The sequence below is a fragment of the Hemicordylus capensis genome, chromosome 2, assembly GCF_027244095.1.
Source record: "Hemicordylus capensis ecotype Gifberg chromosome 2, rHemCap1.1.pri, whole genome shotgun sequence".
NCBI lineage: Eukaryota > Metazoa > Chordata > Lepidosauria > Squamata > Cordylidae > Hemicordylus > Hemicordylus capensis.
This window is the reverse complement of record NC_069658.1, coordinates 397,190,748-397,203,669: the sequence shown is the minus strand read 5'-3', so window position 1 is coordinate 397,203,669 and position 12,922 is coordinate 397,190,748. Positions and strand designations below refer to the sequence as shown.

Genomic DNA, 12,922 nt, shown 5'->3' with positions numbered 1-12,922 from the left:
AGCAAAAGTGGCAAGTAACTGAAATGAACTGAGGAAGGCTCCTAGTCCAAGTGGGCTAGTAGAAGTTCAGTGACAATGCAGTGGTTCCCAACCTGGGGGGCCTGCAGATGTTGCTAACTACAGCTTCCATCATTCCCAGCCAGCTGGGGCTGATGGGAGTTGTAGTTCAGCAACATCTGGAGTTCCCCAGGTTGGGAAACACTGGCACAATGGATGTGATGTATGGATGCTCACAGGATGCTTTCTTCCATCTGAGTCAAGGCTAGATGTGTAAACAGTGGGGTCCTACAAGTGTGTACTATAGGGATATGAAGTCCCAGAAAAAAAGCAAAAGAAAATTCTGTCTTTTTCTCAAGGCCATTATTAGGCCCATTAGAAACATCCAACATTAACTAAAAACAAAAACAAAAACTCTTTTATAAAATATTTTCTATTGCAAAATCAATAGTGAAATGCAGAATTTTGAACTTTGTTTCTGGAAACATGATTTCCTTCTGTTTCTGCATAATATAATTGAAGTATCGATACTGTTTCTAAGTGCAAATAATACAAACATTCCTTTTTGTTTGCTGCAGTGTGGACCCATCTTTAACCCTGGGTATATGACTGTGTGTTATTATTTGAAGAGAAAATTAATGAAGTTATATTTATTATTTCATAAATATATCAAATGATACTAGTTTATGGATTGATAATAAAGTTATACACAATACATTCCCTGTTCTTAAACTGATAACTTTACAGTTGGATAAAGTAACACCAAATGGCATAATTTCCCTCCCACCCACCATGGCTTTTAAATGTCTGAAAAGCTTCTAGCCAGAAACATCTATTCACATTTTAAAAACATATCCCTACACATTTTTAACGAGATATTGCATGTGCCGACTGCAACCAGAAATTGGTACCATCATTATGCTGATAATGATGGCACCAGCTCTGTTTCTCCTTTTCACCTGTGGCAGGTGAAACCGTGGAGCTATTGCAGGTGCTTAAGGCTAGCAATGGACTGGAGGGGGACCAAGAAATGGAAGCCCAATCCAGACAAGATGAAGGCTATTGATCAGTCCTCCAACCAGCTGAGGAAGTGGGGTTCAGCTGTTGCAGAAGTGGTTGCAAGCCCCCTTAAGGATCAGGTATGCAGTTTGGGAGTGCTGCTGCATCTGGCCCCATTTTGTATTCTCAAATGGCATCAGTGGCACAAAAGTGCTTTCCACCACCTTTGACTGTTACATTAACTGCTGGGCGAAGGTAACTTAGCTACATCCATGCCCAAATAACATCCAGGCTTGACTACTGCAATGCATTATATTTGGGGTTGCCTTTGAAGACCTCTTGGACAATTCGTTTTGCTCAGAACGCAGCAGCTAGGCTTCTACTGTATGGACATATATGTTTTACCAAGAGCTTCACTGGCTTCCTGTGTGTTTCTGGGTGTAACCCATAGTGCTGTTATTAATGTATACAGCTCTATACCAGTGCATCTCAAGAATCACCTCCCTTCAAAAGAACTTGCCTGGGTTTTCAGATAATTTAAGGAGGCTCTTCTCCATGTGCCCTTGCCTGCTGAGGTCAGGGAGCTGGACTGACTGGATTGTAGCTCCCAGTTTCTAGAGTGCCCTTCCCTTGGTTGGTATGGCAGGCACCTAATATTTTGAGTTTTAAAGGTAAAGTGCTCCATTGAGTTAGTGTTGACTCCTAGTGCCCACAGAGCCCTGTGGTTGTCTTTGGTAGAATACAGGAAGGGTTTACCATTGCCTCCTCCCGTGCAGAATAAGATAATGCTTTTCAGCATCTTTTCCGATATAGGCGTTTCCCATAGTCTGGGAAATATACCAGTAAGGATTCGAACCAGCAACCTCTGGCTTGCTAGTCAAGTCTTTTCCCCGCTGCGCCATTAGGAGTGTTAAGTGCCCAGAAAAAGGTTGGTCTTTTAACTCGGTAGGTATGGCTTTACTGCTGTTGCTTTTTGGAGTGTTTTTAGTAAGGATTTTAGTGACAACAGTTTTTATGGGATTACATCTTTTAGTGCACTGCTGGTATTTATGATGTTTATTTTAATCTACTTTGCTGATGTCTTTCTTCATATTTTCTTTCACGCTTTTATTATGTTACTGTGCTTTCTCTCTCCTTATTTTTAATGGATGTTTTATATTATTTGTAAGCCACCTTGAACATTTTCTGAGGAAACTGAGTATACAAGTATTAAATAAATAGAACAGCATTAGTCAAACTTACGTAACCAGATAGGGACAGAAGCATTTTTGAGGTCACAGTCTTCCATGTGGGGGATAGGGAAATGTTAACTGTTTATTGCACTGGAATGTTTTGCATACAGAAACACCCTGGACCTAGCCATGTGCTTTTGTAAGGGAATACATTCACTTTAACAGGTATATGCTTGGTAGTCATTCTCCCTCCTTGTGTGTAATGCTACATGCAACAACACTAGCAGCATTGAGTGGATTCCATTCAGCAGTTCCCCTGTGACTGCAGAACCACTGCAGTCTCCCCAAATGGAGCAAAGTGGTGTCATTGTATGTAACTGTGAGCAAAGGAGACAATGTTGGTTGTTATGAAATTTCCACAGTACTTATGGAGCACATATTTCTAACACAGCAGCAAAGGAATGGAAGACGCGTATAAACATTTCAATCTTTCCTCACTATTTTCCAGAGGCTTTGTTTCACAGCCCAGTTGGGAGAAGGGTAACTCTCTGTCAATTACCTGATCACTACGATGATTCCATCAAATATATTGTATGGATTTTTGATGTAGCCAAAAGGGCCATACACAAGGAGTTTCAGAAGCATTTCTAGGGCAAAGAGACTAGTGAAGACAATATTGCTGATTTCCAGGGCATTGGTGAGTTCTTCCGGCTGGAGAAATAAACAAGAAAAAAAGTGCAAAGAATGAATGGTTTGCTCCGATAGACCAGAAAAGTCAAAGGGATGAGGAATTCAGTAAATAATGTCTTCCTGCAAGACAGTAAAACAAAGCTGGAGAATCTCTGGATCTTAAGACAAGTGCAGCTCCTGGAGTGCTTCTTTGCAGCTCCAAAAGCCAGGCGCCATGACCAGCAAATACAATGGGAACTACTTCGATATTTAGACCAGAACTCACAAATTTCCTCTCTCCCTACCAGCTGGTGGGAGCTCTGCAGCTCTGCTCTGCTGGTGGGAGCTCTAACTTAAATTAGTCATTAGAGCATTATAGATTTCACAGTAATTGATATACATTAAGTACAGCAAGAAGGCTGCTAAAATTGGTTTGGTATCTGTATCACTGTCTCACAAATATAGTATTATGCGCAACTCATGGACTATCCTCACATACACAGACTAATTAAGGGTCATTAGAAAATTAACTGCAGAATGAAATCTGTATTTTGAATAATGGATAGAGATTTTTTTAACTTCTCTGAGTATATTGTTTGAGACCTGATTTTAAAAGACCTGATCTCAAAATGTTATAAGTATCTACTAGGGCTGTCCACTGAGGAAATTATTGGTTTTGGAACCAAGTTTCAATCTGATACTGGTAATTGCATCATGTTGACAATGCAGATGTGAGGATACATCACATTCAGTCAATATATCAGATCAGGGTGAATGAATTTGTAGGGGACCAGGTGGGGCTTCCTTGAAACCAAGAAGGGGGCTCCTTTCTATCTTCTACATGGAAACTGGCTGCCTTCCAAGCCACAACAATGCCAGTGCTTTAGAACACTGTATTTCTCCCTCTGGAATAATTGCTTCCCCAGTGCATTACTGGGAGAGGGGGAATGGCATTTCCTATAGTTACTGGGAGTAACTCTCCCTCCAGGTAATGCACTGAGGAAAAGACACAATGAGCCAGGTCTCACGATCAGTGGGACCCAGTTTTGGAGAGTGAGCGGGAGCCCTGGGTGGCCGGATCGGCCGCCCACACGATTGCCGGCTCCGTGATGGAGCCGGCGGGGGCTATGGGGAGTGGGGGCCAATTGGCCCCCAGAAGCTCCAGCATGCCCTACACGAGTGCGCAGGGCATGCTGGCGAGACCCCCGGAGCCGGCTTTTTGCTTCCCCTCCGGGGGGGTCTCCTCATGAGTAGCCATGGTGCGGAGCTGCACTGTGGCTACTCATGATTAAAAAAACCCGCATTTGTGGAGCGCTCGCTCCGCAAACCTGGTTTTAGGGGCAGGCTACTTGAGCGGGTTACCCGCTCAAGAACCACCGGGCTCGCAGCCAAGCCCAGTGGTTCTCACAATTGCAGAAAATCAGGCTAGAGGAGGCTAGCCCGATTTTCTGCAATTGTGTGAATAGCCTCAATGTCATGTCATGGCTTCCTTACCTGGGGCATTTTGAGGCAATTCGAGAGAGAGAAATGGCATCTCAAAGCGTTGTCACTGTAGTTCCCCTGAAGGCAGCCAATTTCCGTGTAAAAGATAGAAGGGAACTGTTGTTTGGTTTCAGGTAAGTCCCCCACTGCCCCCCACCTATACAATTCAATGCAATACAACAAACTATAGAATTGTATTGAACTGTATCTTTCTATTGGAGACAATTTTCATTGGATCATATCGGATGAAAAATTGTCCAGTAAGCCTTGCATTGCATCAGTTCTGATGTGATGCACTGCCCTTGCATCTGTTTTTTTCACAATAATGAAACTCAATATTCACCGTCCAAATGTTTATGGAACATCCAAGGTTAACTTTTGCCTAGTGCAAACTGTGATTAAAAATTCAGGAGTTTGGGTATGTATTGTGAGAATACATACCCAAACATTCATGTTGTTATTGTGGGATCCAGGAAGTGTGATGTTATTTTTTTTTGCATCAGCACAAAGGCTGTTTGGGTTGGCCTGGACACTGACTCCAAAGAGACCCTATCAAAAAAGGAGCAGGAGGATCCCACCCCACCCTGAAAGCTTGATCCCAAGGACTACACCCTGGATCCTTCAGGGGTGAAACCAGACATCCTCCCCGTCCCCAGAAGAGCCCTGGAGCACTATGGACTCAGTGCCCCTCAGAGGGGCTTTTGTCCTTTCTTCAGAGCCCTTTCCATTACACTTGAGTTCCCGGGGTGGGAATGGAGGTGCCAATGTACCAGCTCTGAAGGTGGAGTGTTGGCAACTTGGGGCCTGATGGGCCTGCTAAAGAGGAGGGGGAGGCTGGCTCTCCGATGCCTCCTTGGGATTAAGGTTGAACTGAGGAGTCAGGAAGAGGCGAGGCCCTCTCTGACTATGAAACCCCTCAGTTCACACCAGCCATCTGCTGGTCCAAAAACTCCACCAGAGATCTTGTGATTCAAGCTGCCTTGTTGCCTTTCTGTACAGACAAAGGCAAGAGGCATTCTACAGACACACAACAATACTGTGTGTGTAAACAGTGCAGTCCAAAGACTACCATGATGTAGTGTAAGTGTATGTGAAGTATGCCTGCATAAAAACACCCAGTACCTATGACTAAAAAGAGAATAGCTACAGACAGGCCTAGTCATAATCTCATAGTACAAACTGATTTCCTGCAGAAACCCATTGTTCTGGCCTGGAAAAATGGATTTCACAATGGAATTTCTCCTTGGGGTTTCACATATCCCTAGTTAAGACAAAGTACTTCCACCAGTTAACTGTATTCCATCTTATGTAGTAGTCTGTTACTTAAGTGGTTTGGATATTGCAGTTTCAACAGTCTGACTTAGATTCTAATCAGCAAAGCACTTAAAAAAACTTTAACATGTGCTTGAGTCTTACTGAATTAAATTGGATTTAGGGATCTTTCATAAGGTTGAACACAGAAATGGGTCGCCAGTATTGACTGCGTCTCAGCACTTTAAGTTACCACAGTGGCTGAGAGCTTTAGTTAATACTAACTATCAGACAGGCAAGCCCGTCTGATTTCTTTGGAGCACTTCTTGCATCCACTTACTTTTCTTTATAGGTTTTAAAGTCTTCCTACAGGCTCACTGAATCTTTTGCTTTCCAGTGCAACATTCACCCTGCAAAGCTGGAGCCAAATTGTTTTGACATCATCTTGACACTGGAATAGAATACCGACTGAACTGAGCTGACACTTGTGAGAGGCTGCTACGACAAAGCAGCCAAGTTTCTCTGAAAAAGGGGAGAAAGGATGTCCAAGAGCATTTTAGGCAATAGGCACCACTGTGCATAGCTGCTCTTTAGATACTTTCTGCATCTTGGTTACTTTGAACTACTTTGGGTTGCCATGTTAGTAAAATGTGTGAAACGTTTACTTTCCTATGTTATTTGAGCTTGGGTTACTCTGAGAATACAGCTTCTTGGGTAATGGTCACATGGTGTATTTTCCCAAGCTATTCTTGTTTGGAATGGCTGGCAGGGGCTTATCTAGGGTGGGGCAGGCAGGGCACGTGCCCCGGGTGCCACTTGAAGGGGGGTGCCATTTTCTAAATTTTTTTTAAAAAAGCTGCTGAAAACACAATGGCCACTGCACATGCTCAAATGGCCTCTGTGAGGCCCTAGGCCAGGCCAGGCCTCGCAGAGGCCATTTGAGCATGCGTGGTGGCCATTTTGTTTTTAGAGGCCATTTTTAAAAAAATGGCCACGACACATGCTAAAATGGTCCCTGCGAGGCCCTAGAAGCCAGCAGAGGGAGGGGGGACATTTGCAGAACCTACACAGCCTTTAGGAAGCCCCCCGAAGGGACTACAAGTATTATTTTTAATTCAATATAATATAAATCACTGTACACATATTCAGTTTGGCAGTATGTACAGAGAATCAGGGCTTGTGAATACTGAGCTGAAGCTTATGAGCTAGGATTGTATTCATTTGCTCTTACTCTGCGTCTTGTGATAAGTGAGTTAAATGTGATGTCAATAATATGGCTATTAATGGTGAGTTTGTCTTTGAATCAGTGTGAAATCCTTAGTATTAAGGCCCACTGGGAGTTTCTTGCTCTCTTTCTCTCATTTTAACTGTCTTTCTGAAAGACTAGAATATATTCCAAGCAGTGACACAGTTTACTCTGCATATCCTTTAATTATTTTCAGAGTATCTGGGAAAAGTAAAATTCTCAATTTATTTTTAAAACATATGTAATAGTGATGCTACAATGCATAGTAGAGAATTAGACAGGCACTTCTGTTTAGTTTTCCAAGTACACCTCCACATAGTATTTGGGTATTTCATGAGCCCCATCATATTGAAATGTGTAGTTTTCCATCATTTTTTGGTCTGGCTACGTCCACTGCTAAATAATTTTTGAAATATTAAAAGATTAACGAGCTTGACTTGTATTTTTGAGCTGATATTATGGTAAAGTTATCTGAAAGATGGGTGTCAGATGTTTGGACAGGGGGCGCAATTTCAGTGCTTGCCCTAGGCGCTATTTTCCCTAGATACGCCACTGATGGCTGCAAATGGAAAATCTAGTCTTTGTGTAAAGGGTCAAATCATATGAATGGTAGGTCCATCAACCGTATCTATTGCACTCTGGCCCCTGATTCAACAGTACTGCTTCAACTCATGTGGTGCAAGCAAAGACTTGTACCACAGCAGCTAAAACTACTTCCTATGCTAGGCAAGTGAGGCTGAGCAGCCCAGATACCAAGCTGCTTACCAACATAGCAAACTAGGGCTGCAGTCCCACACACAGTCACATTGTTCAAATCCTACTGAAGTCAATAGGATTTAAGCCACCTAACAGTGTGCAAGACTGCAGCCTAGCTCTCCAAAAATGTTCATCTTCCATCAAGGAAAAGGCGCGAAGCCCTGAAGCAGAATGAGACAAGGGATTATAACTTGATACTTTAGATATGTTTCGGCTGTCTGGCTTGCTAATAAATGCCTGGGCTAAATTTCCACATATACAGAGTACAAATATGGGGAGGGGGGATATATTTTACTTGTTTCTGCTCTGGCTGAGACAAGAAAGTCATTTATCCTTGTCAACAGGTTGGAGGTTAGCCCCTTGTTTGAGCACTGAATGTGTACAGAGGATTGTTCCATTGGGTTCTAGACCGGATGGCTAGCACTGAGTTTGCTGGATACCTTCAGATATCCCTTTGGGAATCTCTCCCACATTCTGTGCTCCTTCAGAATCTCTCTCTCTCGGGTTTAATAGGCCAGCTGGATCCTATGGCGCTGATAAACTCTATATTGCTGTGCCCACCAAATTAAAATTCTCTGAGATATCCCCTTGCCTCTCTGGATCTAGCAGTTTTGGAGTGATGTTCAAGTACAGGAAGTCTGCCTGAGCACCAGGCAGTTCCTTAAAAACAACACAACGGTTGGGGAAACCATTGTCTTCTGTTAACAAGGGTAGTATATGGACATATTTTGTGTTTTTCACTGATGCGGTGGATCAGTGTTATAGATGATGTTACATCCAGAAGATTCCCGGAGCATCTTCATGGAAACAAAGCTAAAATTTTTGGTGCGTATGATTTTTCTACAAAAGAATCTGCAATTTGGAGACACACCCCAACCAATTATCTAGCAATTACCTGCTAACCTAATATTATGTTAGCTGTATACCATCTATACACTGGTAGGTGGTGGGTGGAGAGGCAAGGTAGCCATTATTAGTACACATATTTATTTTCCCCCAACACATATTTAAAGTATGTTTAATACTAAACACATTTTTCATCTAAAGTCAATAAAGCCTTTCCATTAATCGACTTCTTTATGTATAGATGGTATACAGTATATATCCAGAGCAGGCAAGTTGCACTATAAGCGATTTCAAATGGCATTAAAACATGCGTTTTGAATGGGGAAATGTCCTATTTTCAATCTCAATGGCACCGAGGGAGTTGGCATGTAGTTATTTTCATCCTGGATGCCATATTATCCAGAAGCAAATACCAAAGGCTCTCACAGTAGAAAGGCTAATCTTCTCTTTAATCTAGTATCCCCACTTTAATTTCTTAAGCTTTTTTTTTTTGAAATGTCACTCAATTCACTGCTTAACACTCTCTGTATCCCTATGGGGAAATTACATATCAGAACTATCCCTGCTTAATTCACAGTTAGTGAAAGAAAAAGACCCTTTTATTACAGCCAATTTAAATACAGTATGGATCTGTTTCAGCTGATTCTAATGATGGCATGGTTTCTGCTGCTATTATACTGCTAACTTGAATTCTATTTTGCTTTGGAAGAGGACACTAGTTACAGTAAACACTGCAAGAAAATCCATTCCCATTTTTTCAGTAGGTAAGTCAGTTTAACAGCATAGATTTGACAGAAAAACATCAGATAAATTATCATCGCAATGCAATTAACAGATCTGGAACTGTCTTGCTAACCAGCCTGAGTTAACCTTTTAAAAAAATTAGTAAATCAGTGTAATAGGAATGGAACATTCTTCTGAATATCATCCCATTTCTGCTGCAGTCATGGAAGGAAAGCTTGAGGAGCAATTCCTCACTTAAATTTTTTTTGGTGGGGAGAGGCAAGACACTTTGGAGGAAGAAAAATATATTTTGGGGATTGAAGATACAAGTTATTAGGCTTGGCAGAGGGCAAGTTAAGTAAAATGGGGGTAGGGTGGGATCTGCACCCGTACAATCATGTGTTGAAGAAATAATGAATGAGAACTAATGATGGGTACTATAGACCACAATGAAATTATAATGTATCAATTAATCTTCCATCTCTCTACAAAGTAGCTAACAATCATAAATAGCTGACTGCTCCAAGAACGTTTATGTTGAAAAGTGATATAGTGATATATAAATATTCTTAACAACAACAACAACAATAATAATAAATACAGATTCCAATAAACAATAATAAAAATGCATTAAAAGAAAAAGACAAAAATAGCTAACCCTGCAGTGTAACACTTACTGAGGCGAATCTCACGATCACCCCAAAGTGGGCTAAGGGAGCCTAGCCTGCTTTTGGGCGATCGTGTGCTGCTGTGGGAGCCACATGGCCCCCGGCAGCTAATCGTCCTAAATATCCCTCCCCTAAGACGAGGTTAACGGAGCAAGTGCTCCATCAACCTCCTCTTTTTGCTCGTGTGTTGCTGCGGCAACACATGAGTAGCCTCCCGGGCTCGGGGGTCTCTCCAGAATGCCCCACGCACTCGCACGGTGCATCCTGGAACTTCCAGGGGCCACGTGGCTCCCAATCCCCGCAGCCCCCGGCGGCTCCGTGATGGAGCCAGCAGTCATGTGGGGTTGATCGTCAGGGCTGCCAGCTTGATTGTCTGCGGGGAGAACGGGCTAATCCCACTCTCCCCGCAAACCCCCTTCTGGCAAGTCTCACTGATTGTGAGACTCACCTCATTAAATTAGACAACAGTGACAACATTTTAAAACCTGACTAAAACACAGTGTTGAGAACACCCTCTGAAATAAAGTCTTACCTAAATGTTAAAGGACAGCACACAGCTATGATCAGGGCCGGTGCCAGACTATTTTGCACCCTAGGCAATGCTAAGTACTTGCACTCCCTCCACAAAATGTCAACTTCAATTTTGAAAACAGAAGTTTTGTAGAAAAAATGAAAAGCACAAAACTTGAAACTGCTAGATTTATTTTAAATTGCAAGAATAGGTAATACATCAAATTTTTGATTATCTTTCTCAAATACAAAAGAAAATATTTTCGCACCCAAATCATTTTGAACTAGAAAGGCACTCTTAACACATTGACACTCTATACTCTGCACCCCTCTGAGGTTTGCACCCTAGGTGGCTGCCTAGTTGGCCTAATGGCATAACCAGCCCTGGCTATGATGCCACAAAATCAAACCTGAATGAGAGTCACAATTGTCCTCCTAGCTGGGAAATACTTTCCTGTAACTGTTAAAATGGCTGTGGCATACATACTTCCTTGTATCCATCAAGTTAACTTGTATCCAAAATAATATTCAAGTCCCCTCATCTACTACTAAAGTAGGGCAACTTCCATATTGTTCCGTCTCCCGTTCTTCCACCTTAAAAGCATAATTATGTCACAGTACCTCTTAAGGAGGAGGAGCAGCAACAACAACAGAAGCAATACACAGCTATGATCTGTTCCCAAACAGATCCAAGATGAGTCATGTTAACTCTACTGAAAGTTACAGGGTAAGATGATTCAGCCTGCCTAAAACACAGATCACCATGCGTAACGTTTGAGGATGTGGGGGAACAAAGACCCAAGGATAGGTTTGTCCACTTGGACTAAAGCTATTCCTGGAGATCTCCTCCAATTTTTCATAATATAAAGCCATTGAAACCTCCAAGATTCCTTCCAATAGTACGTGGTGACCAATACCAATTCCTGGAGAATTCAGACCCATCCTGGAGGGTTAGAAACACAGGAACATAGGAAGCTGCCATATACTGAGTCAGACCATAGGTCCATCTAGCTCAGTATTGTCTACACAGACTGGCAGCAGCTTCTCCAAGGTTGCAGGCAGGAATCTCTCTCAGCCCTATCTTGGAGATGTCATGGAGGGAACTTGGAAACTAGATGCAATTCCCAGAGTGGCTCCATCCCCTAAGGGGAATATCTTACAGTGCTTGCATATCTAGTCTTCCATTCATATGCAACCAGGGTGGACCCTGCTTAGCTAAGGGGACAAGTCATGCTTGCTACCACAAGCTCAGCTCAGCTCTCCTCCCTATGTAGGTTGACAACTCTACTGAAGCAAGTCCCCCAATTATACATTCTCATAGGAACATAGGAAGCTGCCATATACTGAGTCAGACCATAGGTCCATCTAGCTCAGTATTGTCTACACAGACTGGCAGCGGCTTCTCCAAGGTTGCTGGCAGCAGTCTCTCTCAGCCCTGTCTTGGAGATGCCAGGGCAGGAACTTGGAGCCTAGATGCTCTTCCCAGAGCGGCTCCATCCCCTAAGGGGAATATCTTACAGCGCTCACACTTCTAGTCCCCCTTTCGTATGCAACCAGGGCAGATCCTGCTTAGCTTAAGGGGACAAGTCATGCTTGCTACCACAAGACCAGCTCTCTTCCCATAGCTCAAGACCATAGCTCAAGACCACAAGACCAGCTCTCTTCCCACAAGACCAGCTCCCTTTTGTCATTTGAAGTATCCAATGGAACCTGCTCTCATCCAAAAGTAATTAAACTGTGTGCAACCGTGGTCCAGTCTGTGGATTGGTCTTGTTTCTTTATGCCTGGGTTGTACAATCTCAACAAATGGAAACTAACTTTTCCTCAATCTGAAAACAAAAAAATGGATTACTTTAGCTGTCAGGTTGTACATCCAGGATATGGCAAAAGAAGAACTCTCTTCTTCAGAAATAATCCATGTTACCTTGAATTTAAAAGCCAAGTACTGACCTCATTACTCCATGTATAGCTTTAGTATGTAAATGGCACAAGTGTATAAATGAGCAAAGGATCTAGCTGTGCTACTAGAGCACAAAACAGCCTATGCTACAGTTTGTACTGATCTCACTTAAGCTGATTTATATTAAGGCAGTAGAGTAATTCAGTTTTCACATGCAACCCTTATAGGCTTCCAGAGAACATATTCTGTACATATTTCTGCCCCTAATATAAGCCAAGAAGCAATAAATTGATAACACGGCATAAAAAGGTCAACAAGATTTGCTCAGGCATGGCCCTCACAGTACCCTTGTAATACAGTAACCTTCTGATGCAGAAACCTCAGTGGATTCAGATTCCTCCCCTGAGACAAGGTGCACAAGGGAATCTGAGCCAGATCCGGACACACCTAACATGCATTTGCTTTCAATCAGTCAAAAAAATATTTCCATTTAATGGCACTTCTGCTCTGCCACCTAATAGCACAGTGGGGAAATCCTGACTTAGCAAGCCAGAGGTTGCTGGTTAGAATCCCCACAGTATGTTTCCAGAAACACTTATATCTGGCAGCAGCGATACAGGAAGATGCTGAAAGGCATCCTCTCATACTGAGCAGGAGGAAGCAATAGTAAACCCCTCCTGTATTCTACCAAAGACAACCACAG

General features: G+C 42.6%; 1 protein-coding gene across 4 annotated transcripts in view; it reads right to left on the bottom strand.

Annotated features, from left to right (window-relative positions):
- The window catches only part of CACNA1G (calcium voltage-gated channel subunit alpha1 G), a 492,338-nt gene that overhangs the window by 157,872 nt on the left and 321,544 nt on the right, over positions 1–12,922 (bottom strand). For all 4 annotated transcript variants that reach the window (XM_053297969.1, XM_053297972.1, XM_053297970.1 and 1 more), the window contains exon 10: positions 2,728–2,879. In XM_053297969.1, coding sequence (XP_053153944.1) covers positions 2,728–2,879 — 152 coding nt within the window. The remainder of the gene's footprint in view (positions 1–2,727; positions 2,880–12,922) is intronic.